General features: G+C 45.4%; 1 protein-coding gene across 1 annotated transcript in view; it reads left to right on the top strand.

Annotated features, from left to right (window-relative positions):
* LOC147111056 (receptor-type tyrosine-protein phosphatase gamma-like) overlaps positions 1-27,740 on the top strand; it is a gene marked incomplete at its 5' end in the record, with an annotated part of 521,022 nt that overhangs the window by 178,720 nt on the left and 314,562 nt on the right. The window contains one exon of the mRNA XM_085999999.1: positions 7,144-7,210. Coding sequence (XP_085856125.1) covers positions 7,144-7,210 — 67 coding nt within the window. The remainder of the gene's footprint in view (positions 1-7,143; positions 7,211-27,740) is intronic.

Here is a 27,740-nt window from a genome sequence, read left to right as displayed (position 1 = left end):
GTCCACCTGTTCTATCTCCCTGGTAAATACTGAAGCAAAATAATGATTTAATATTTCTGCTATCTCTCTATCGTTAACTGTGGTATATTATCCTGTCTACCCCTCAATGGCCCTATTCCCATCCCAACCTTCCTTTTTTTTATTGATGTGCCTGTAAAATATTTTACTATTTTGTTTTATGTTCCTTGATAATTTAATTTTATAGTTCCTTTTTGCCTTCCTAATAGTTTTTTTGACTTCTCTCCTAATCTCTTCATATTCTCCCTTATCATTCACTCCCCTGCTGTCTATGTACTTAATGTATGCCTCTTTCCTTACCCTCTAAAGTAGCTTCCTGCAATTTTTATACATCATTACACAACTCATGTTTCTATTAACACTCCAGTAAACATTTAAGAGGAAATCTATATTTACATTATTCCTGGGACTTGTTAGGACTATAGAACGACAGACAAAATAAAATGGCTTGTGTTTTTCCCTTTTTTTGGTTCTCTTTTTTATTCATTGATGGGACGTGGGCGTCGCTGGCTGGCTAGGCCTGCATTTAGTGCCCATCCCTTAATTATCTTTTTTTTAAGTCAATAAAAAGTAATATGTAACTCCTACAAATCCTCCCCGCCCTCCCCCTCCTCAACAGCATAGTTGCATGTTTGTGCAAAGTTACTCACTTCTGTTGATCATTCAAAATCAAATACTGAGAAATTTCAATTTTAAAATGCTTAATTAAGCATTTCAGAACCTCTTTAAAAGCATTTGGACTTCAAAGCCTAGTTGAAACTTGTTTAGATGAGAGGAAAATTGATTTTTGTTTCTGTTTCTTCCAAAATCATATTCGAAACTTAGGGGGAAAAAAGTGTTTAACACTCATTTTTTGTGAATAGTTCATTAAAAATCTTTAAATTCTTTCAAGTTTCGTTGCAGCTTTGACAGAATTGCTCCAAGTATCTCTTTCCCTCTTCAACGCTGTTGTTAAACATACAACAAAAAATTATAAAATAAACTTGTGATGAAATATGTCATTCATCAGACTCTGTAGTTAACTGTATATATTGTATTGCCTGCTCCGGTGTTTGTACCTTGTATTGTGTGTAGGGCACCGCCCCCTTTGTGTGTCGGCTCCGCCCATACCTGGCCCTACTTAAGACAAGTCCAGGCTTGTCCTGCAGTAGAACAGCAGCACGCCAGGTGAAGCTAGGTGCAGCCACCGGCATCTTTTCTTTGCTAATAAAAGCCTTGTTTTATTCTGCTAACTTCGAGTCTTGAAGTTATTGAGGCACGTCAAAACTCTAATTCCAAACGGAGCTCAAATAAGAAACTGAATGAAGTTGCTAAACTTCTTAAGAAGGCAGTGAGGTTATCTATCCCCAGCCTTGGCAATGAGTTGGGAACAGTTTTGGAGAAGTGGTTTCCTCTTTTTCTGCTGCCATTCCCTCCACCTCTCACAGACTCTGAGGTACAAACAGGGGCACAAACTTTTTCCCCTCTCTCATAACAATGATTTAAATAATCCTGATAAACTCTTTCAAAAAGGGGACAATACCTGGCAAAATTTAACTGGAACTTACTGCGGGACATTCAGCATCACTTTCCCGTAATTTCTTCCGGCTTTAAACAATTTTCCAAAAAAAATTTTAAATTCTCATTTTGTTTCACCGGAGGCCTAAAACTTGTTTGCTTTAGCCTCCTTCCAGCGGCCATTGTACATGTGCTGCATCTCCACCTGTGTTGTTCCAAAGTGCGGCCACCACTCTGTCTCCAGGGATGGGCTACTCGCGTCTGGACCCTCACTCCTCTCTCTCTCCCTCTCTCTCTCTCCCTGTCTCTCTCGCTCTTGCTCTCTCCCTCCGTCTCCCTCTCTCTCTCCCCCTCTCTCCCTCCGTCCCCTTTCTCTCCCCCGTCTCACTCTCTCCCTCTCCCCAGTCTCTCTCCCTCCCTCTCCCCAGTCTCTCTCTCTCTCCCCAGTCTCTCTCGCTCTCTCTCCCCGTCTCTCTCTCTCCCTCTCCCCAGTCTCTCTCTCTCCCCAGTGTCTCTCTCTCCCTGTCTCTCTCTCTCTCTCTCTCTCCCCCCTTCCCCAGTCTCTCTCTCTCTCTCTCTCCAGCCTCTCTCTCTCTCTCCAGTCTCTCTCTCTCTCGCTCCCCAGTCTCTCTCTCCCCATCTCTCTCGCTCACTCCCCAGTCTCTCTCCCTCTCCCCAGTCTCTCTCGCCCCATCGCTCTCTCTCCCTCCCCAGTCTCTCTCTCTCTCTCCCCAGTCTCTTTCTCTCTCTCTCCGCAGTCTCTCTCTCTCTCCCAAGTCTCTCTCTCTCCCTCTCCCCGTCTCTCTCTCTCTCCCTCCAGTCTCTCTCTCTCCCCCAGTCTTTTTCTTCCCCAGTCTCTCTCCCTGTCAGTCTCACTCTCTTCCCCCCGCCAGCCTCTCACTCTACCCCTCCCGTTTTTCTCTCTCTCTCACCAGTCTCTCTCCATATCGCTCTCTCTGTGTCTCTCTCTCTGTGTCTCTCTCTCTCCCCAGTCTCTCTCTCTCCTCCAGAGTCTCTCTCTCTCTCCCCCAGTCTCTCTCTCTCTCTCCCCCTGTCTCTCTCTCTTCCCCCCAGTCTCTCTGTTATGTCTTCTAGCGCTCGTAGTGCTTTGTAAAGACGCCTCTGGACTCGGTAGTTTGTAATTATAAACTACTGTTTTATTTGAGTTGTAATGGCTGCCTGCCGCATGGTGCGGGGTGATATTTCCAAGTGCCCTGTGCGGCGCCTGTGCGCTACTTTCCCAGCATCGTATTGCTGCTACACTTGATTTGAGTGTGAGTACATTTGTACAATGTAGTCCCAACATAACTATGTAACACTTTCTCTCATCCCAGTCTCTCTCTCTCTCCCCCCAGTCTCTCTCTCTCTCTCCCCCCAGTCTCTCTCTCTGCCCCCTCCCAGTCTCTCTCTCTCTGCCCCCTCCCAGTCTCTCTCCCCCTCCCAGTCTCTCTCTGCCCCCCCAGTCTCTCTCTCTCCCCCCCCCCCCAGTCTCTCTCCCCCTCCCAGTCTCTCTCTCTCCCCCCCAGTCTCTCTCTCTCTCTCCTCCAGTCTCTCTCGCTCCCCCTCTCAGTCTCTCTCCCCCTCCCAGTCTCTCTCTCCCCTCCCAGTCTCTCTCTCTCCCCCAGTCCCTTTCTCTCTTCCCCCTCACAGTCTCTCTCTCTCTCCCCCTCCCAGTCTCTCTCTCTCTCCTCCAGTCTCTCCCCCTCTCCCCCTCCCAGTCTCTCCCTCTCTCCCCCCCTCCCAGTCTCTCCCTCTCTCCCCCCTCCCAGTTTCTCCCTCTCTCCCCCCTCCCAGTCTCTCCCTCTCTCCCCCTCCCAGTCTCTCCCTCTCTCCCCCCTCCCAGTCTCTCCCTCTCTCCCCCCTCCCAGTCTCTCTCTCTGCTCCCTCCCAGTCTCTCTCTCTCTCCCCCTCCCAGTCTCGCTCTCTCTCCCCCCTCCGATTCCCTCTCTTCCCTTTCGATCCTCAATCTCCCCGCCACCCCCCCCCCGCCCCCCACCCCACCGGCCACCAACAGATCCCCTGACCTCTGCACGGAGCCGATGAAAGCGTGGCCCACCTGGATACTGCGCATGTGCGGCCCAGGTATCCCGCGAGCCGGCGCTCAAGTGTGAAAGGCGAAGAATCAGAGCGCGGGGGATTCTCCCACTGCCCCGCTGAAAGGTCGAAGTTCAAGGGAGAAAACCAAACTCTTCCTGGCGTTACACAGCAACCCATTAACCCTTCAACACTTCAAGAGCTGCAATTGGGATCTGCTCTGAGGTCACGTGACTCACAAACGATTACCTCTGGATTCTCGGGACCATTGTGTATTGGGACCCTCCCCCGCACCAGCTACTGTCCAGTTCTCTGCGCTGCATTTCATTTGAAGTGCGCGGGACCTCTGGAACGTGTGCGTGGCTGCGCAGGCGCGCACTTAGAGGGAACCGTGGTGATGGGTGAACGGGACTTGGTGCGAGTTAAGACATGGGCAGCCAAGTTTTGGATGACCTCAGGTTTACGTAGGGTAGAATGTGGGAGGCCAGCCTGGAGTGCGTTGGAATAGTTAAGTCTAGAGGTAACAAAGGCATGGATGAGTGTTTCAGCAGCAGATGAGCTGAGGCAAGGGCGGAGACAGGCGATGTTACTGAGGTGGAAGTAGGCAGTCTTCGTTATGCCACAGATATGTGGTCGGAAGCTCATTTCAGGGTCAAATATGACACCAAGGTTGCGAACAGTGTGGTTCAGCCTCAGACAGGTGTTAGGGAGAGGGATGGAGTCAGTGGCTAGGGAATGGAGTTTGTGGCGGGGACCGAAAACAATGGCTTCGGTCGTCCCAATATTTAATTGGAGAAAATTTCTGCTCATCCAGAACTGAATGACGGATAAGCAGTCTGACTAGTTAGAGGTCATGGAGGGGTCGAGAGAAGTGGTGGTGAGTTAGAGCTGGGTGTCTTCAGTGTTCATGTGGAAACTGGCGCTGTGTTTTTTGATGATGTCGCCAAGGGGCAGCATGTAGATGAGAAATAGGAGGGGGCCAAGGATAGATCCTTGGGGGACACCAGAGGTAATGATACGGGAGCGGGAAGAGAAGCCGTTGCAGGTGATTCTCTGGCTACGATTAGATAGATACGGTGGCATAGTGGTTAGCACTGTTGCCTCACAGCGCCAGGGACCCGGGTTCAAATCCGGCCTCGGGTGACTGTCTGTGTGGAGTTTGCACATTCTCCCCGTGTTTGCGTGGGTTTCCTCCGGGTGCTCCGGTTTCCTCCCACAGTCCAAAGATGTGCGGGTTAGGTTGATTGGCCATGATAAAAATTGGCCCTTAGTGTTAGGGGGGATTAAATATGTGGGGTTATGGGGTTACGGGGATAGGGCTTGGATGGGATGGCTGTCGGTGTAGGGACCGGGTGCTAGGGTTTGGATGATCAGCCATGATCTCGTTGAATGGCGGAGCAGGCTCGAAGGGCCGAATGGCCTACTCCTGTTCCTATTTTCTATGTTTCTATGATAAGAATGGAACGAGGCAAGTGCAGTCCCAGCCAGCTGGACGACGGTGGAGAAGCGTTGGAGAAGGATGGAGTGGTCAACCGTGTCAAAGGCTGCAGACAAGTCAAGAAGGACGAGGAGGGATAGTTTCCTTTTGTCACAGTCACAAAGGATGTCATTTGTGACTTTGAGGAGAGCTGTTTCAATACTGCGGCAGAGGCGGAAACCGGATTGGAGGGATTCAAACATGGAGTTGCGGGAAAAATAGGCACGGATTTGGGAGGCGACAATATGTTCAAGGACTTTGGAGAGGAAAGGGAGGTTGGAGATAAGGCGGTAGTTTGCAAGGATTGAGGGGTCAAGGGTTGTTTTTTTGTGGAGAGAGGTGATGACGGCAGATTTGAGGGAAAGGGGAACAGTGCCTGAGGGGAGAGAACCGTTAACAATGCCAGCTAACATGGGAGCCGGCAAAGGAAGTTGGGTGGTCAGCAGTTTGGTGGGAGCAGGAAGTGGGTCTCATGGACAAGATGAGCACAGAGAGGTCATGAGGGGAGATCGGAAAGAAACTGGAGAAAGATGTGAGTTCAGGGGTAGGGCAGGGGGGAGCCTTAGAGGAAGTTTGGCCCGGTGGGCTAGGGGAAGGGAGGGAAGTGGCAGAGGCAACTGAACAGGTGGTCTCAGTCTTAGAGACAAAGTAGTCCATGAGCTCCTCACACTTGTAGGAGGTGAGGGTGGAGGAGACAGGGGAGAGGGGTTTAAGAAGACGGTTAGCAGTGGAGAATAGAAGCCAGGGTTTATCTTTGTGTTCCAGAATGATTCTGGAACAGTGAGCAATTTTGGCAGACGAGAGCTGGACCTGATAATGCTTTATGTGGTTCAACCAGATCTGACGGTGAATGGTTAAACCAGTTGTCCGCCATATCCGTTCAAGTCTCTGTCCCTTGGACTAGTCGAGTCTGGTGGTGGCACCCACAAGTATCAGCATAACATAGGCTGAAGTAGGGGTGGAGACAGGGGCTGTTGTATGTGTGTGAAGAAATATCGATAGAAGGAATAAAGTGTAGTTGATAATAACTAGTAACTACGACACAAGTCAGCCAATGCAACAGCACTGTCTTTGTCTTTCACCTTATTCACATTCTCTCTGTGGTTCTCCTTCATGCTCTCCATTGAATCTTCCAGGTCTTCTATACCCAACTTCACACTCCCCTCCACAACTCTGCCTTTCTGCAGCCTGACCCCTCTGAATCATTGCATACTCAACCTTTTCTGAGTGTTATTTAACTGCATTCGTAATAGGAGGTGCATTAAAGACATGAGTTTATGTTTTCTAGGTGTAGTGATTTTACTATTAAATAAACAACTGATAATATGAAGATTGGATATAAACTCCAAAGAAAATTACAGTTTCCAGCAGGAGTGGGAACCCTCAATAGTTTTCTTCCCCCTGCAGCCAAGAGTGCTAAGGTTGGTCCAGTGCAGGCCACTGCTCAATCCTGTATCCTTCCTGCCTTTACCAACTGAACCAAATGAGAGAAATACAAGTTAAAAGCATGAGTTTTGAGAGTTATAGTTCACCACAATAAGTAAACCAGTTTGAAGACTTTCATTGGTCAGCAACAGAACTGGCAAAGATTTGCAAATTTTTGGGTTAAAGAAAAGTTCTGAGTGTAAATGTTTTTGGAAGGTTTTTGATGATGCCGTATTGCTTATGACATCTGAGTTACAAAACCACGTACAGAAAATTGTACCTAAATTTTCAAGCACTGTCTATGTACTATAGATTGTTGTGGTTTTTCTGAGATGAATGGATATTGAGAAACACAGTAACAATCCCTTTTAACAAAATAATAAATATCGTGGAGCGATCCTGCTGCACGTGTTTTAAGGTTCTATTATCTTGAGTTTTAATGAGGTCAGATAGAACGTCACCTATCTCCCAGAATAGTAGTTGGTCCTCCAGAATGTAATTCTTTTTTGTAAGATTTGTTTAGTGTCAGTTCCTTATACTTTTAATCTTCTGTATTTAGGTGTAATCTCCATGGATAACTTTGAAAGCAGAGCTGGTGGCCAGATAGCATCTTTTCTTTAAAGATTAAACTTGAAGATCATTTTATCTGTTACGAGGAAGGATTTAACAGAATGCATATCCTTTACACATAGGTCACCCTCCAGGACAACCTAGCACTGGTTCCTATTATCAGGGGGCTGAAGCGAGTCGTGCATCATGGTGAGTAAGCTACTTAAGAGTTCCTTTTATAGAAAAAAGAGATTGGTTGCAATTATGTCCTTCACCAGTTGGGATATTTACCCATTCCCAGTGTGCAAGAAAATCTAAATGTGCACATTTCATCATTTTATTACCATTGTTAAACTTGAAATATTTTGTACATACGTTAAGTCTATAATTGTAATTACATTCACCATAAAGTATCCTTTCATTAACGTTTACTATTTTTCTTATGAAAAATTGATTAATTACAGTGCCATCTGTTTTGTGATGATAAATCATCATAAATTAAGTTTTAAGTCTGCTGTAACATTTCTGAGTCCTTCTGGTGCTGTGGCACAATTTTGTTTCCAACTGCAGAAATTGACAAAAAATACAACCTTAAATAAAAACTTTTCTAGAATAACTCTGTTACTGTGAGAGATAATTGTTGAGGTTCTGAAAGGCAATAAAAATCTAAGCACACTTGAAGAACTGTAAGATATCACAATATTTCACATTTTGCATTTATAAAGTCCAATACATTAACATGGAATGGATAAAACTTTCGCGATGCCTTAGTGGGCCAGAAATTCCAGAACGGGGCTTGCAGCGCGTGCAAGCCCCGTATTTGCACTTACCCCGCACTCCTGCCGATCAGCTCCAGGGACGCCTGCACTTGCAGAAACTGAAAGAAGAATCCCGGGCAGCGTATGACGTCACACCGCCCAGGAGTGCAGCCAGCGCGGAGCCAGGAGCGTGCAGTGTAAGTGAGACACGCCCCTTGAGGTCTCAGTTTCACTGGACACGCCCCCAATGTTTCTGTCAAGCTGCTTTGCTTTTTTACATGCAAAGCAGCAGTTTAAATAGGTTTTTGGAAGTTTTTTGAAGATTTTGGTAACTTTTATAAACTTTTTAAAATGTTTACATTATTTTGAGTAATCTGAAGTAGTTTTAAAGAGAATTAAAGCAATTTAAAGACTTTTAAAAGCCCTAAAAGAATTTTTTTAATTCCATTTATTTATTTAGCAATGTCGTCGTCATACGTGTCTTCACACTGTTCCCTTTGGGGAACTGTATGAAGTGGTGGAAGGATTTATGGCCATGATTAACGCTCATTCCGTGACCGTAACCATCTTTGAACCAGCCATTAGGGCGGTTAGTCCTATGGCGGGAGGGTTTTACGGGCTCCCACAAGCTATACAAGGAGGGGGGGCCACCCACACCCACGGACGCAAATATCCCACTGGATGTCAACCCAGAATTTAGAGCCAGAGCTCCGACTCCACTTGCCGGGACTGTCTGGAGCGGGGTTCGAAACCCTACCCTGATCTGGCCCAGCGGCGGGGATCCTACCGCTATGACAAAGGCCCAATCCGATTAGCAACGTGAAATGGCAGCATAGGGCTCCAGTCACGGGGAGGGAAAAGGCGCAGGAAACGTATGGGTGTCACCTTTTGTGCGGAGTGGGCCTTTTGCGTAGCAGTAAGCATCCCCGCCGCTGGGCCAGAAGGAGTAGGGTTTTGAACCCCACTCCAGACAGTCCCGGCAAGTGGAGTCGGAGCTCCAACTTTAAATTCTGGGTGGACATCCAGCGGGATACTTGCGTCCGTGGGTGTTGGTGGCCCCCCCCCCCCCTCAGATGGGTTGTGGGAGCCCGTAAAACCCTCCCGCCATAGGACTAACCACCCTAATGGCTGGTTCAAAGATGGTTACGGTCACGGAATGAGCGTTAATCACGGCCATAAATCCTTCCACCACTTCATACAGTTCCCCAAAGGGAACAGTGTGAGGATACGTCCGATGATGACCTCTTGCGCAATGCACCTCCTTGGACCCTCAGTCGCAGATGCGAGGGGGCAAGTCGTGCAATTGTTAAATTTTTTATTTTATTGACATGTAAAATGTTGGCCCAATAATTCCCTTCCAAATGCGCTAGTACGGTCGGGGTACTTACGCATCTGGCCGGATGAAATGCCGGTTTTCAGCATGCACAGTGCATGTGGGGAAAACCGGCATTTCCTGTCCTCTGAACGAAGGGGTTCAGAGGCAGAACGCGTGTGACTGCACAGGCAGCGCGTGCGCAGTATAATTCGCCGCTTTCATTAATGCTTTCAGTGAGGTCAAGTCATTACAACTTACACATGAAAAAAGCATGGGTACAGTTGCTACAGAGGCTGCGGAGGAAGATATTTCTTATCGTGGAGCTTCTGAAAGTATGTATGTCTGTATATATTCCTTTGCGTGTTATGTATATATTCCTTTACTTATGTGTATGAATGTATTATTTAATTATGACTTTCAGAGAAAGTAACTTATTGGAAAATCATAATTAAAAACATACATTCATACACATTAGTAAAGGAATATAAAACATACATACATATACGTAAAGGAATATATGTGGACATACATACATAACTCATTCTCACATTCCATTCACACAGCCACAATTGCTCCTTCCACCTACCGTTCTGAAAACCCTTTTTAAAAAAAAAAAAAATTAAACTTTTAAACTTACTTAAAATTTCTTAAAATAACTTCCCTCCCTTTCCCAAACAAAAATATTGCATTTCAAAAGCTCCACGATAAAATATATCTTCCTCCGCAGCCAATGAACAACTTTACACTTGCTTTTTTCAAGTGTAACTTCTAAGGACTTAACCTCACGGATTTCATGAATGAAATCCACGAAGTTCACTGCGCAAGCGCTGCCTGTGCAGTCGCACGCGCTCGAGGTCTGGAAATGCCGGCGTTCCCCGCATGCGCTGTTCATGCTGAACGCCGGCATTTCCAACGGCCAGGAGCGTGAGTAAGCCGACCGTACTCACGCTTCTGGCCTGGAATTTCTGGCCCATTGTCTGCTTGGGTATTTAGCCAATTAGAATTTGTTTTGCAGTATATGTCAACCCCAATCCATTAACGTGATCAATTAAAATGCATTTTTATCTTAATAAAACAGAGCTCATTTTGCCAAGGCAATGTCGCTTAAGGCTGAAGACAAGAGCTATATAGTGCTTAAGGTATTTTAGCTTAGTGCTGAGCAGTTCAATAGGATAGTGGGTTAAGTATTTATGTCTTAAAACTCATCAAGTAGGCTGGTATGGCTGAGGTGGGTGCGGTCAGACCAAGTGGAAAGATCCACAACAGTTGGTGGGTGGAAAATAACGAGAAAATGGAATCCTTGATCCTAAATATGTATATATCTACTTGCAGAAGATGAGGAAGATGTGCAGATATATAAAAATGGAAAATTGTTGCATACAGTTCAAAAGTCAGGTGATGCTGCTTGTGGGCCAGGAGGAGCAGGAGTGCTTCTCCCCCCGGCCCCTCAAGCAAACCTGCCGCGGTCTCCCTGCCCCCGCCGCGGTCTCCCTGCCCCCGCCGCGGTCTCCCTGCCCCCGCCGCGGTCGCCCTGCCCCCGCCGCGGTCGCCCTGCCCCCGCCGCGGTCTCTCTGGCCCCGCTGCGATCTTCAGCATTTAAAAAGGAACAGAACAAAGGGAAGATGGAGGGGTGAAAGAAATCACTTTTTTCCATCCCCTTTCTCTTTGTTATATTCATTTTTAAATGCTGCTCATCTGTAATTTCCTCCAGTTCTGATTACGAGTCTACACCTGAGAAGCTAAATCACCTGCTCTCTCCCCGGATGCTGCTTGACCTACTGTATTTTCCCAGTATTTTCTGTTTTTGTTTCAGATTTCCAGCATCTGTGATTTTTTTGCTTTTTGTTTAATGCTGAAGCAGTTGTATAATCCCTTGTTAGTATTACTATGATTTTAAAACGTTATCAGTACTTATTTTGTAAAAGGCCCCTTATGTGTGAAAAATGTTTATTTTACCAGTTGTACTGATCGTTAACAGAACAATTTATTTTTCTTTGCTACCTTAATGATGGACTCAATTTCAAAGCTAAGCCAAGAATTGTAATTGTATCCTTAAATGTTAATTATTGGGCCAACATTTGCGATCGGAGGCTTTCCGCAGGCGGACACCTCCGACCTGCAAAATGTCTATGAAATTACCTGGTGGCCCGGGAAGAATGGCGGCTTGCGCTCCTAGGTCACTCCAGGTCTGCGCAGGCAGAGCCCCGCGTATCCCAGGGGCGCAAGCGGTTCGTAGGCGCTCCTGGGATCACGTGGGCTGGCCCAACCAATCAAAACTTAAACACTTAATTAATTAAATACATTAGAGATGGCAGGGCAGGCGATGTGTTACTGCTGCAACATGTGGGAACTGGTGGACACCATTGAGCTCCACGGCGACCACATTTGCAATAAGTGTTGGTTGCTCGAGGAACTTCGGCACCATGTTGATGAGCTGCAGTCTGAGCTTCAAACACTGCAACACACCAGGGAGGGGGAGAGTTACCTGGACGCTGTGTTCCAGGAGGCAGTCACACCACTTAGATTAATTAATTATAATTTGGTCCGTGGTCAGGGACAGGTGGGTGTGACTACGAGCGAGGCAGGTATGGGGAACCAGGAGGTGGTGGTGGAGGAGCCTCAGCCCTTGCTCTTATCCAACAGTTACGAGGTTCTTACTCCCTGTGTGGACGAGAGCAGGGACTGCAGGGAGGATGAGCAAACTGACCACAGCACCGTGGTACAGGGAACCAATCAAGTGGGGGAAGCAAAAAGAAATGTGGTAGGGGACAGTATAGTTAGGGGGATAGACACTGTTCTCTGCAACTAAGAGCGTGAGTCCCGAAGGCTGTGTTGCCTGCCCAGTGCCAAGATAAAGGACATCTTCTCTGGCTGGAGAGGAACTTAGAGTGGGAGGGAAAAGATCCAGTTGTCGTGGTCCATGTAGGTACCAACGACATAGGTAGGACAAAGAAAGAGGTTCTGCTGAGGGAATATGAGCAGCTAGGAGCTAAATTAAAAAGCAGAACCACAAAGGTAATAATCTCCGGATTACTACTTGAGCCACGTGCAAATTAGCATAGGGTAAATAAGATCAGAGAGATGAACGAGTGGCTCAAAGATTGGTGTGGGAGAAATGGGTTTTGATTCCTAGGTCACTGGCACCAGTACTGGGATAAGAGGGAGCTGTTCCGTCGGGACGGGCTTCATTTGAACCAGGCTGGGACCAGTGTCTTGGTGAATCGAATAACTAGGGCTGTAGGTAGAGCTTTAAACTGAATAGTGGGGGGGAGGGATACGCTGAGCGGAAATTTAAAAAGCCAAAGAAAAATGAGAAGGCAAAAGTGCAGGGTAGCGATGGGGTAATGATAACCAGAGTGTGACAGAAGGGACAGACCATATACACATAAGAGTGCATCAGAAAGAGGGCTCAGAGTAGGGAAAAATGGTAAAAAGACAAAATTAAAAGCTCTTTATCTGAACGTACGCAGCATTCGTAACAAGATAGATGTGTTGACAGCACAAATAGAAATAAATGGGTATGATCTGATAGCCATTACAGAGATGTAGTTGCAAGGTGACCAAGGCTGGGAAATAAATATTATGGGGTATTAGCCATTTCGTAAGGATAGGCAGAAAGGAAAAGGAGGTGGTGTAGCTCTGTTAATAAGGGATGAGATCAGTGCAGTAATGAGAAATGATATTGGCCTAGAAGATCAAGATGTAGAATCAGTTTGAGTGGAGATAAGAAATAATAAGGGTAAAAAGTCACTGGTGGGAGTGGTCTACAGGCCCCCAAACAGTAGCCACACTGTAGGACAGAGAATAAATCAAGAAATAATAGAGGCTTGTAAGAAAAGTATGGCTATAATCATGGGAGATTTTAATCTTCATATTGATTGGACAAAGCAAATTGGCAAAGGTAGACTTGAGGATGAGATCTTAGAGTGTATACGGGATGGTTTCTTGGAACAATCTGTTGTGGAACCAACTGGGGAGAAAACTATTTCAGGTCTGGTAATGTGTAACGAAGCTGGATTAATTAATGATCTCGAAGTGAAGGATCCTCTTGGGAAGAGTGATCATAGCATGGTAGAATTTCAAATTCAGTTTGAGGGTGAGAAAGTTAGGTCTCAAACTAGTGTCCTGAGCTTAAATAAAGGTAATTACAAAGGTATGAAGGCAGACTTGGTTAAAATGGACTGGGAAAATATATTACAGGGTAAGACTGTAGAAAATCAGTGGCAAACATTTAAGGAGATATTTCATAACTCTCAGCAAAGATATATTCCAGTGAGAAAGAAAGACTCTAAGAGAAGGATGAACCATTCGTGGCTAACTAAGGAAGTAAATGATGGTATCAAATTGAAAACAAAAGCATGCAATGTTGCAAAGAATAGTGAAAGGCCAGAGGATTGGGACATTTTTAAAAACCAGCAAAGAACGACTAAAAAAATGATAAAGAGAGAGAAGATAGCTTATGAGAGTAAGCTAACAAGAAATATAAAAACAGACAGTAAGAGCTTCTGCAGGTATATAAAAAGGAAGAGATTAGCTAAAGTAAACGTTGGTCCCCTAGAGGATGAGTCTGGGGAATTAATAATGGGAAACAGGGAAATGGCAGAGACTTTGAACAAATATTTTGTATCAGTCTTCACGGTAGAAGACACTAAAAGGATCCCAATAATGGATAATCAAGGGGCTATTGAAGTCGGGGGGGGACTTAAAACAATCACTATAACTAGAGAGAAAGTACTAGGCAAACTAATGGGACTAAAGGTGGACAAGTCCCCTGGACCCGATGGCCTGCATCCTAGGGTCTTAAAAGAGGTGGCTGCAGAGATAATATATGCATTGGTTATAATCTACCAAAATTCCCTGGATTCTGGAGAGGTCCCAGTAGACTGGAAAATTGCAAATGTAACGCCCCTATTTAAGGAAGGAGGGAGACAGAAAGCAGGAAACTATAGACCAGTTAGCCTAACATCTGTCATTGGGAAAATGCTGGAGTCCATCATTAAGGAAGTGATAGCAGGACATTTAGAAAATCATAATATAGTCAAGCAGAGTCAGCATGGTTTTATGAAAGGTAAATCATGTTTGACAAATTTGCTGGAGTTCTTTGAGGATGTAACAAGCAGGGTGGATAAAGGGGAACCAGTAGATGTCGTGTATTTGGATTTCCAGAAGGCATTCGATAAAGTGCCACATAAAAGGTTACTAAAAAAGATAAGAGCTCATGGGGTTGGGGGTAGTATATTAGCATGGATAGAGGATTGGTTAACTAACAGAAAACAGAGAGTCGGGATAAATGGGTCATTTTCAGGTTGGCAAACTGTAACTAGTGGGGTGCTACAGGGATCAGTGCTGGGGCCTCAACCATTTACAATCTATATTAATGACTTGGATGAAGGGACTGAGTGTAATGTAGCCAAATTTGCTGATGATACAAAGATAGGTAGGAAAGCAAATTGTGTGGAGGATGAAAAGAATCTCCAAAGGGATATAAATAGGCTAAGTGAGTGGGCAAAAATCTGGTAGATGGAGTTTAATGTGGGAAAATGTGAGGTTATTCACTTTGGTAGGAAAAATAAAAAAGCAAATTATTATTTAAATGGGGAGAGATTACAAAATGCTGAGGTACAGAGGGATCTGGGGGTCCTTGTACATAAATCACAAAAAGTTAGCATGCAGGTACAGCGAGTAATTAGGAAGGCAAATGGAGTGTTGGCCTTTATTGCAAAAGGAATGGAGTATAAAAGTAGGGAAGTCCTGTTACAACTGTACAGGGCGTTGGCAAGACCACACCTGGAGTACTGCGTACAGTTTTGGTCTCCTTATTTAAGGAAGGATATACTTGCATTGGAGGCAGTTCAGGGAAGGTTCACGAGGTTGATTCCGGAGATCAAGGGATTGTCTTATGAAGAAAGGTTGAGCAGGCTGGGCCTATACTCATTGGAGTTTAGAAGAATGAGAGGGGATCTTATTGAAACATAGAAGATTCTAAAGGGACTTGACAGAGTAGATGCAGAGAGGATGTTTCCCCTCGTGGGGTAATCTAGAACTAGGGGGCATAATTTCAGAATAAGGGGAAACCCTTTTAAATTGGAAATGAGGAGGAATTTCTTCTCTCAGAGGGTTGTGAATCTTTGGAATTCACTTCCCCAGAGAGCTGTGTAGGCTGGGTCATTGAATATATTTAAGTTGGAGGTAGACTGATTTTTGAATGACAAGAGAGTCAAGGGTTATGGGGAGCGGGCAGGGAAGTGGAGTTGAGGCCAAGATCAGATCAGCCATGATCTTATTGAATGGCGGAGCAATCTCGAGGGGCCAAATGGCCTACTCCTGCTCCTATGTCTTATGTTCTTATGTAAGAAGGGAATTCCCCATTCATACTTTTGACAGTTCTGTACGTACGGAACTGTCAAACGTATGAATGGGGATCACCTAAAAAATACACCAACACATTAAATAAATTTTTTAAAAATTACATTTTCAAAATTAATTAAAATGTCATTTAATTAAATATTTTAAACAAAACTTTAATTTTTTTGAAGAAATTACATGTTTTTACGGGGATAAAAATAAACTTACCTTTTTGAAGAGTATTTTTATTTTATAAATGAGTTATCAAATTTCATTTTTCTGTTTTTTAAAACTCTTAAGCTGGTAAAAGCAGTAAGAATTTGACTGTCATTCAGCGGGCGGAAGTTGTGCAGAAAGCGCAACTCTCCACCCGCAAAGGCACTTTTCTTGGGCATGCAGATGATCTGTCAAGAGACTTCTTGACAGATCGCAAGTGCCGGGTTTCAGCCTGAACCCGGCACTTGCACGACCCCTACAGGTGCGTATGCACCCATGGGGGTCGGAAAATCCGGCCCATTATAACATACTAATGTCATTTTTTTAAATAGATCTGATATATGGCAAAAAAAGAAGTTTGCAAGAAATAATGCTCTGTACTGGCTAGGCTTTTTTTAGAATACAGATAGGTCCAGGGAAGGTTAAGGATAACAGTGAGGAATTTCAGAGTCTGGTGTCAAGATTTAGGCGCATGGAAATAATAAGTGCTTCAGGTTACGTTCAGTCCCTTGGTTAATTTCTCAGTGTTGAGCTGTAGGTCACACAAGTAAATAAACTATTTACCTCAAAGCACCTCAGAAAATGTGCAATGAGACTTTGTGGCTTACTGAGGAAAAACCTACTTCGGAGTTTAATTTGCTCTGTGTTTTAGAGCTAGCACATACGCTAATTGCGTGTTAATGGGTAACAGTCATTTCATGATATGGTGTTCACTGAGTGGCTGTTAACTTTTGTTCAGGCTCCTACATTTTCTCCTGGGAGTAACCATTTCTAACAAGACACACCTGCTATTAATGCATTTTTTTGCTTATAAACTACTTGTTAAGCAGCAATTTATGTGGATTGTCCAAATTTACGCCGCATTTACTTAAATATTACATTGCGTTAGTTTATCCATTATTAAAGTACCAGTGGGAACAATAGAGTTCCAGTGGTGAACAGAGCCGAAGCTATTGCCTAAAGGAAGAGTCTTTCATTAAATTCTGCAGTGTAGGTATTGCATCATTCTGTCAGACACTTGGAAGAGGAAGAGGAGCAGGGGGGTTGAGGCCAGAGGAGGCAAATTTACTGGACTCAACACTTCCCGATCCAACATGAGCTCCATGTGATTTACTTGGAGCAGGGATACAATCTCCAACCTTTGTCAGCTCCTGAACCAGACATGCAATCACAGAGCACTGTCAGTGAAAACAAAAGCACCAACAAGAGAAGTTGGGTCATCAGTTCACTGCTGCATCCCTGAGGTAACAGGTGCCCCCTTTTATCACACATCAGCATACATCAAGTTCAACAAGGACATGCTGATGAGGCAGGCTTTATTTTTTTTCACCAGTTATGGAGCATACAGTTTGACAGTACAATACAAAAAAGGCAGACAAATATAACTGATGCATTGAGTTGAAACTACCTTCCTGAAACTGACAAAAGACTGTGTGCATACTGTACTGGCTTCTGTTGTCACAAGACCAGGCAAGATAATAACCAAAGCTGAACAAGATCAGTCCTTACAGAAGTGGTGGAAGGATTTCCAGGCCAACCATGAGACACCGCAGTATTGGAACTTCTGAGAGGAATTGGCTTTTGAAGAAGGGCAAGTAATGTATATGTTTGTGGTGGACTTTGTGCCAGTCAGCAATCTTCTGAAGCCAGCAGAAAGATTGAGCTAAATCCCTAGCTCTGTGGCTGCATTTTGCCATGTAAGAAGTGAGCAACCATTTTTTATGTTGACAGCACATTTTTTGTGGAGAATAGTAAAGGTTGTAACTAATGTAAGTACACCGTGCTGAGTACTGTTTATTTACCCATTAGTGTTAAATACATTTGTCTGTTGGTTTATAGTTTGCGCTTCTGTCTGATAGAGAGGGTAAAGTCATCTGCCGACTGAAGATGAGAGGACCGCATGCTACATGTGAGGCTTAATGAGAGGATCACGTGCTACACGTGAGGATTTAATGTTAGGCCAGTCAGCCTAACCTCGGTGGTGGGAAAATTATTGGAAAGAATTCTGAAGGACAGGATAAATCTTCATTTAGAAAGACATGGATTAATCAAGGACAGTCAGCATGGATTTGTAAAGGGAAGGTCATGTCTGACAAACTTGATTAAATTTTTTGAGGAGGTAACAAGGAGGATAGATGACGGTAGTGCGTTTGATGCAGTGTATATGGACTTTAGCAAGGCTTTTGATAAGGTTCCACATGAAGCCCATGGGATCCAGGGCAAAGTGTCAAGTTGGATTCAAAACTGGCAGACAGGAAGCAGAGGGTAATGGTTGATGGGTGTTTTTGTGACTGGAAGGCTGTTTCCAGTGGGGGTCCGCAGAGCTCAGTACTAGGTCCCTTGCTTTTTGTGGTACATATCAACGATCTTGACTTGAATATAGGTGGTATGATACTAAACTTGGCTGTGTGGTTGATAATGAAGAAGGAAACTGTAGACTGCAGGAAGATGTCAATAAATTGGTCAGGTGGGCAGAACAGTGGCAAATGGAATTCAATCAGGAGAAGTGTGAGGTAATGCATTTGGGGAGGGCTAATAAGGAAAGGGAATACACATTAAATGGTAGGACACTGAGTAGTGTAGAGGAACAAAGGGACCTTGGAGTGCATGTCCACAGATCCCTGAAGGTAGCAGGCCAAGTAGATAAGGTGGTTAAGAAGGCATACGGAATGCTTGCCTTTATTAGCCGTGGCATAGAATACAAGAGCAGGGGGGTTATGCTTCAACTGTATAAAACACTCGTTAGGCCTCAGCTAGAGTACTGCGTGCAGTTCTGGTCACCACATTACAGGAAAGATGTGATTGCACTAGCGAGGGTACAGAGGAGATTTACAAGGATGTTGCTGGGAGTAGAGAATCTTAGCTATGAGGAAAGTCTGGATAGGCTGGGTCTGATTTCCTTGGAACAGAGGAGGCTGAGGGGAGACCTTACTGAGGTGTATAAAATTATGAGGGGCATAGATAAAGTGGATAGAAAGGACCTATTTCTCTTAGCAGAGGGGTCAAAAACCAGGGGGCACAGATTTAAAGTAATTGGGGGAAGGTTTAGAGGGGATTTGAGGGGAAATTTCTTCATGCAGAGGGTTGTGGGGGTCTGGAACTCACTGCCACATTTAAAAAGTACTTGGATGTGCACTTGAGATGCTATAACCTGCAGGGCTATGGACCAAGAGCTGGGAAGTGGGATTAGGCTGGATAGCTCGTTGTTGGCCGGCGCGAACACGATGGGCCAAAATGGCCTCCTTCCGTGCTGTAACTTTCTATGATTCTATACATTCCAGTAAGCTGATGTACAATGGGAAAGGTTCTCTGCTCGATCTCTGAGTATCTCTAATATTTGTCTTGCTGTTGGACAGGTAACGATATACTCTGGTTCATAGGTCTGCTATGGGGAGGAATTGGGTCATCAATTGATTTGTTCACGCTGTAGCAGACTAAAAATGTAACATTGCAGACCGTCTGCGGCATTGTTCTAATAGGATACAAACCTTTATAATGGACCTGAAATTGCGGTCGGAGGCTTCCCGCGGGCGAATGCTGTTGTGTATCTACCTTTAAGAGAAGAACTGATTCTATACTGCAGTACCGGCAGTGACCACCCCTGTATATAAAGCCATAGCAGGCTTCTGTATTTCAGTCTTAAGTTACCCTCTGTTCAGTAAATACCTGTTTTATTGTTCTCCTGCAGTCCGAGTATTATTGATACCCGGACACTACACTGGCGACGGGCAGGTTCGAACTCACCTGCGGTACTGCATCACCTCACGGGGATCTTTTCCCTGAAGAGAAGCTTCTTGGAGGTCAAAGTCAGAACGGCGGGCGTCGACCGCGGGCAACCGCCCAGGGATCCATCGGAGAGTTGCAGGGGAGGCTGTGGAGAGCTGGGCCTGGCTTCCCAGTCGAGGTGTTCCAGCAAGTCGTGCTGGTAGAGGTAGTGCGCTGACCCTTCCGGACTGCGGCGGGCTCGGGCTCAATCGAGCGGCTCTGCAAAGGGGCTGTGCAGCGTCGTCGGGAGGAAGAGAGAGAGAGAGGGTGGAGCTCAAGAACTGGGCAGCGTGGAGAGGATAGAACGAGGGGAAGGAAAAGTGATACGCGCTGAAGCCGCGAGTCGCCGCCATTACCCTGTAGAACGCTAGGAGCAGCGTGGCAGCAAGGGGAAGAAGGAAAAGCGCGGGAGGCGACATTTTATTCCATTGGGGAAGAAGGAAAAGCGTGGGAGGCGCCATTTTATTCCATTGGGGAAGAAGAAAAAGCGCGGGAGGCGCCATTTTAAATCACTCAAGATGCCGAAGAGTGGCAGTATCACTGCTTTCGACAACGAGGTAGAAGACTGGACCACGTATGTGGAAAGAATTGAAGTGTACTGCGAGGCAAATGAGGTGGCCGATGGAAAGAAGGTGTCGGTATTATTAAATTTGATGGGCGCGAGAACGTACGGCCTATTGCGGAATTTAATTACCCCAGCTGAACCAATGGAGAAAAGTTTTGAAGAGATTGTTAATACCTTACAGGAACACCTAAACCCTACACCGCTGCTGATAGCAGAAAGATTCAAGTTCCATAAAAGAAACCAGCACATAGATAAGAGCAATGCTGACTATCTTACGGAACTGCACAAGTTATCGAAGCACTGCCAGTTCGGAGCAGGACTGGCAGACACCTTACGGGATAAGTTTGTCTGCGGGCTCCAGAGTGAAGGAACCCAGAAACAACTACTTTCGGAAAAGGACCTGACGCTAGAACAGGCTTTCAGCGTGGCAGTATCCTACGAAGCAGCAGCACGGAGAGCTGCGGAAATACAACAGAAACCACAAGAATACAGCGCTAACGAAATGGCGTATAGAGCAGAAAAGTGCTATCGCTGCGGCAGAACAACCCATGATCAGAAGGGCTGCTGGTTTAAGGACAAAGTATGCAGGCAATGTGGGAAAATGGGACACATAGCAAGAGTCTGCAGGTCGGGAAAGAAAACCAACACTACAAGAACTACTAAGGAAAAGTACAAGAAAGTAAAGAAATTGACAGACAGTAGTTCGCAAGATCAGGAGAGTGATAAGGACTCCGGGAGCAGGAGACTAAGTTGTCTAAAGTTACACAACGTGATCGCAAAGGAGGATCACCGAACCATTTGGGTCACCCTCATGATAGCAGGGTCCCCAGTAAAGATGGAATTGGACACAGGATCAGCCCTAACTGTCATGAATCGATGAGACTATGAGCGGCTATTCCCACACATACCCTTGAAGGACACATCCATTGTATTGAAGACATACACGGGGCAAAAATAAGGGTGCCAGTTGAATACAACGGCAAGGAAACACAGAAACTGTATCTATATACTACCAGATGGAGGACCACCATTATTGGGACGTGAATGGATCCGAAAAATACAATTGGATTGGCATTCCATTCAGGCGCTAACTGTGACTGATAAAAAGGATGATGACGTCACACCTGGACGACTGTCAAAGATTCTAACTGACGCGAAAGAGGTGTTCCAACAAGGACTTGGGACTCTAAAAGGAATAACGGCAACGATAAAAATCGAAGATAACGCAAACCCAAAATGTTTTAAGGCCAGACCGGTACCTTACGCGATCCGCCCAGCCGTTGAAGCAGAGCTGGAGAGTCTGGAGCGTTCGGGTGTGCTGTCCAAGGTGGACTGGAGCGAGTGGGCCACACCCATCGTTCCTGTAATGAAGAAATCATTGAGCAGCACGCCTGGGGAACCGAAGAAGGTTTGCATCTGTGGGGACTTCAAGGTAACTGTGAACCCAGTCCTGCACACAGTACAATATCCACTTCCACGGATAGAAGATATTTTCGCCTCACTATCTGGAGGGAAACGCTTTAGAAAGATTGATCTGGCCCAAGCGTATCTACAAATGGAGGTGGAAGAAGCATCTAGGAAATACCTCACGATAAACACTCACAAAGGCCTTTACCAGTACAATCGACTGGTATTCGGGGTAGCATCAGCCCCGGCTATTTGGCAGAGGGCGATGGAACAAGTCCTGCAAGGGATCCCGGGGACCCAGTGTTGTTTGGACGACATCCTGGTTACGGGCGAAAATGACAGTGAACACCTTGCCAACCTGGAGCAGGTGCTCACGAGATTACAGGAATATGGGCTACGAGCCAACCGCCCCAAATGCGAGTTCTTCAGGAGACAAATCTGGTATTATGGCCACATGATTGATGAGGAAGGGTTGCATAAGTCGCCGGACAAGATTGAGGCTGTAGTCAAGGCTCCAGCACCGGAAAATGTGTCGCAACTGAGGTCGTTCCTCGGGTTGGTGAACTACTACCATAAGTTCTTGCCGAATTTATCTACAATTCTGCACCCACTGAACGCCCTGCTGCAAACTGGAGTAACATGGAAATGGAGTGATGAGTGTAAGCGTGCCTTTCAGGAATGTAAATGCCTAATCACTTCAAAAGAAGTATTGGCTCACTACAATCCAACACTACCGATTCGGTTAGCATGTGATGCGTCTCCCTATGGCATCGGAGCGGTGCTGTCACACAAATTCCTTGATGGTTCAGAGAGACCAATAGCCTTTGCGTCGCGCTCATTAACCTCAGCCGAACGTAACTACGCCCAGATTGACAGGGAGGCCCTCAGCCTGGTGTGGGGGGTGAAGAAGTTCAATCACTATCTGCACGGGCAGAAATTCACCCTACTGACTGATCATCAGCCCCTAGTCTCCATTTTTAACCCAAAGAAGGGCGTTCCGGTGATGACGGCGCAACGGCTGCAAAGATGGTCACTTTTTCTAGGGGCACATCAGTACGATATAGAGTACAAGGGTACGAAACAGCATGGAAACGCTGATGGGCTGTCGCGCCTACCGTTGCCTACGGTAGAGGAAGCACCTGCAGTGGACCCTGTTGAGATATTCCATGCGACCATAGTCGAATGTCTACCTGTTACAAACTCAAGTATAGAGAAGGAAACCCGAAATGACCCGACACACTCTCAGGTCTATGATTTGACGGTGAAGGGATGGCCAGCACATGGCGACTCACTGTTGCCAGCATTCTCGCCAAGGAGAGAACAGCTGTCGGTGTGCCGGAGGACCTTGATGTGTGGATACCGAGTAGTAATTCCACCCAAGTTGAGAGATAGAGTGCTCAATGAGCTTCATGAGGGTCATCTGGGAGGGGTAAAAATGAAGAGCCTAACCAGGGCGTTTGTGTGGTGGCTGGGAATCGATAAAAAAATCGAGGATATGACCAAGAGATGCACAAGATGCCAGAAGGACCAAAACGCTCCACCACAGGCCCCGCTACATCCATGGGAGTGGCCCTCATCTCCATGGCAACGGGTACACATTGATTTTGCTGGTCCATTTATGGACTCAATGTTCCTAATCGCCGTGGACGCCCATTCGAAATGGCCAGAGGTCATCAAAATGTCCTCCACCACCACGGAGAAAACTATTGCAGTCCTACGGACCATCTTCGCCAGGAATGGCTTGCCAGAACAGATTTGCTCCGACAATGGGCCACAGTTTGTGTCAGAGGATTTCCGGAGGTTTCTGAGGAATAATGGGGTGAAGCATTACACATCTGCCCCATATCATCCAGCCACAAATGGATTGGCTGAGAGGTTTGTTCAGACCTTTAAAAAGGCAATAAAGGGAATGCATAATGACGACATACCACTACAACACAAGGTGGATAATTTCTTGTTTGCTTACTGGAATGCGACACATGCAGTCACCAACCAAGCTCCAGCTATAATGTTCTTCAACTGAAGGCTAAGATGTCGCCTGGATTTGCTCAAACCAAACATAAGACGAGATGTTGAGGATAAGCAATTCCAGCACATAAATGAGAAGCCAACCAGGAGCTTCAAGATAGGGCAACCAGTCTTGGCCCGCGACTACCAAACAGAAAAATGGCAGCCAGGAACGATATGCACACAGCAGGGACCACTAATGTACACAGTGGACGTTGGAGAGAGCATCGTGAGACGCCATGCTGACCAGATTCTAGAGTCACAGGAACAAGCCAAACCCATACCACGAGCAGGTGCACCTGGTAATCAACCCGAAGTACAGATTGCGTCTACCTCAGAAGCAGTGGTATTGGAAGCTGACGAACCAACCAATGACAATGAGCCAGAATCAACTCCGCCGCAAGAATAGGATACTCGAGAAAGGCGCTATCCAGTCAGGATCAGGAAGCCTCCTCAAAGACTGAACTTATAAATGATTATTTCAGTTGATGTATATAGTACAGAGAAAATTGTAATTGTAATTAGTTATTATTTAGTTGTTAAATGAATGTTATGTACTGTTTATCTAAAAGGGGAGGAATTGTTGTGTATGTGCCTTTAAGAGAAGAACTGATTCTATACTGCAGTACCGGCAGTGACCACCCCTGTATATAAAGCCATAGCAGGCTTCTGTATTTCAGTCTTAAGTTCCCCTCTGTTCAGTAAATACCTGTTTTATTGTTCTCCTGCACTCCGAGTATTATTGATACACGGACACTACAAATGCCTCCGATCCACAAGAAATATACGCACCTACCTGATGCCTCTGTATCTTTGGACTCTTGCGGTCCTGGGCCTGCAGGCGTACGTCCGCATAAAGGCCCATGTATCCCAGGGGCGCATGCAGCCCAACCAATCAAAAAGGGGGATTCCCATTATGCTTATGGGGATACCATTTATGTACGGAATCCCCATAAGCATAATAGGAATGGCATAAAAAATACATTTTCACACAACTTAAATAAAAATAAATCATCATGTTTAAAATTAATTAAAATGCAATTTAATTAAACATTTAAAACTAAAATTTTATTTTTTGAAAAATAAATTTAAACATTTTTAAAGGGACCAAAAATAACCTAAACTAATTTAAAGGTTTCTGAATGTTTAAATGATTTTAAAACATTAATTTTAATATTTATTTAAACCCCTATGCTAGGAAAAGAAGGCCCAACACCTGCCGTGACCAGGCGTAAGAGTTTCGTGGGCATTTGCTGGCAGTAGTTGGGCAAATAGCGCAACCCTGCGCCAGCGAATGTCCCATTTCCTTCGCATATGGGTGATCTGTAAAACTGAAATGCGGTATCCCAGAACATGCGGGGCAGTTATGACCCCGCACGCGTGTACACTGTCATAGGCCCCGTAAACTCCGGGCCATCATCTCCATGGGACTCCCTAATCCCATAACAATGCATATTGGTGAGGCAGAAGTACAATAGCTTAGACCTCTTAAGACAATGTTTGAACTACTCTGGGGGCAGAATATAATCTTAATATGTTGGATGCTGCACATTACTGTCAGTAAAAGCAAGACAGATCAAGAAAAGAATGGGGTGGGGCTTTGGGGAGAGGTGTGATGGGAACTGATCAGTGATTTTTCTTTTTCTTTGGTATACACATAACCCTTTCTATAAATAGGGCAATAGGTAGAACTTTTTAACTGGAGTTGCCCAGCATTCAGGGGCACTCAATTTGTTTTTCCACCACTTTTACACGCAAAATAATTTGGGTTTTTTGCATTAATTTTATGTAATAAAGAAACAAAGAACATGCATTTATATAGCGTCTTTCACAACCTCAGGACGTCCCAAAGCGCTTTACACCCAATTAAGTACTTTTAAAGTGTAGTCACTGTTTTAATTCATTCTCGGAATATGGGCATCGCTAGCAAGACCAGGATTTATTGCCCATCCTTAGTTGCCCTTGAGAAGGTGGCGGTGAGCCGCCTTCTTGAACCGCTGCAGCCCATGTGGTGTAATGTATTAAGTATGAACTGTAAATTTAATTATGTTAAATTGTTGCTTTTATTCATGTACAAATACACATGAGGAAATCATGGCACATTAGATGCGTCCTCAGGATTTTGGCAGATGAAGCTGGACGAAGCAAGTTCAAGACTGTGCACGTTCAACACTCCATTTGGCAGATACAGATTCCTAAGGTTACCATTTGGCATTGCCTCAGCTCCTGAAGTGTATCACAAGACTATCCATATGATCTATGAGCACCTGGAGGGAGTTGATACATCAATGGATGACATCATAGTATGGGGAACCACGAGAACTGAGCATGACGAGAGACTGAAAAAAGTGCTGGAAGCAACAAGGAAAACAAACCTGAAGCTGAATAGAGAGAAATGCCAGCTCGGGGTGACAGAACTGACATTCGTGGGAGATATCCTTAGCAGTGAGGGCATCAGACCAGATCCCAGAAAGGTGTCCGCCATTGAGAATATGCCAAGGCCACAATGCAAAAAGGACGTGCAGAGGTTTAATGGAATGATCAACTACATGGGTAAATTCATATCCAACCTCTCAGAAAAAATAGCGCCACTGAGAAGACTAACTGAAAAGAACATAGAATGGGAATGGAATCATGAGCATGAGAAGTCATGGAGCGATCTAAAGAAACTGCTCACAGAGGAACCAGTTCTGAGGTTTTATGACCCAGCGAGACCCATCAAGATATCATCAGATGCATCACAGAGTGGGCTCGGTGCCGTTCTTCTGCAACAATATGACTACTGGCAACCTATTGCATATGCATCGCGCTCAATGACAGACGCGGAGACGCGATATGCTCAAATAGAAAAGGAGCTGCTCAGCATCACATACGCCTGTGAAAGATTTCACCAGTTTGTGGCAGGACAAGCAATCAGTGTAGAGACTGACCATAAGCCCTTGATTACATTGTTCCAAAAGCCACTGAATAGCTGTCCGCTTAGAATACAAAGAATGATGATCAGGCTGCAACGCTATACACTGAATGTTGCGTACACACCGGGTAAGCTGATGTATACAGCAGACACGTTGTCCAGAGCTGTTGACCCAAGTGAGCCCGCAAACACCACAATGGATGAAGAAGTGAACGCCTGCGCGGATATGATCACAAGTGCACTGCCAATAGCAGATGCAAAAACAGAGCTCATAAAGACTGAGACAAACAAAGATGAAACAATGAGACGACTGAGAAAAAGCATCTTGGATGGATGGCCCAACATGAAGCAAGACTGCTCACCTGATATAGCAGAGTACTGGAACTGCAGGGCGGAACTATCAGTGGTCGAAGACATCATCTACAAAGGAAGTAAAATAGTTATCCCAAAGAGTCTGAGAAGAGAGATGCTAAAAAAGATCCATGGAGGACATCTGGGAATCGAAAAGTGTAAGAAAAGAGCACGAGAGGTGATGTACTGGCCACGAATCAACCAAGATGTGACAAATGAGGTGTCAAACTGCACAATATGCCTGAAATATCGAGCAAGCAATCCGGTAGAACCACTAAAGCCACACCCAGCACCAGACAGACCTTACCAGAAGGTAGGCGCTGACCTATTCGTATGTCAAGGGAAGGACTATCTTGTCGTCACAGACTATTACTCCCTGTATCCAGAGGTTTGTAGACTGTACACCACCACTGCAGAAGCTGTGATAAGAAGTATGAAAGCCATATTCTCCAGACATGGCGTGGCAAGCGAGGTCTTCACAGACAACGGACCCCAGTTTAACAATGCAAATTTCCGACACTTTGCCAAAGAGTGGGACTTTGTCCACACAACGTCAAGTCCTCACTATCCACAGTCCAATGGACTAGTGGAAAAATCGGTCCAGACAGTGAAAAGACTGATGTACAAGGCAAGAGACAGTGGAACTGACTTCTACCAAAGCATGCTTGTATACCGCACAACGTCGCTCGAGTGTGGTATGTCACCAGCCCAACTCCTGATGGGACGTCGGCTAAGGTCAAACCTACCCATCCCGGAGAACCTCCTGAAAACAAAAGAGGGGGAGAAAGTGAGGAAGTTCAAAGAGCAACAGAAAGAAAAGCAGAAGTACTACTATGACAGAGGAACACAAAACCTACCTGAACTCCACACTGGTGACCAAGTAAGGTTGAAAGACAAAACAAACACATGGACTCAGAAGGGAACTGTCCTGAGTAAAGTTCAACCAAGATCATACACCATTCAGACAGATGAGGGTGCTGTTCTGAGAAGAAATCGTCGCGATCTTCTCATGGGACCAGCCACAGCAGGTCAAGAGACTGATACTGGTGAACAACCTGATCACACAGCTGAGAACCAATCATCTGAGGCAACAACTC

This window comes from Somniosus microcephalus, chromosome 11 (genome assembly GCF_052327205.1).
Source record: "Somniosus microcephalus isolate GS21.2 chromosome 11, FLI_Smic_1.0, whole genome shotgun sequence".
Taxonomy (NCBI): Eukaryota; Metazoa; Chordata; class Chondrichthyes; order Squaliformes; family Somniosidae; genus Somniosus; species Somniosus microcephalus.
The sequence above is the reverse complement of the archived record's forward strand: the minus strand, read 5'-3'. Positions and strand labels throughout refer to the sequence as shown.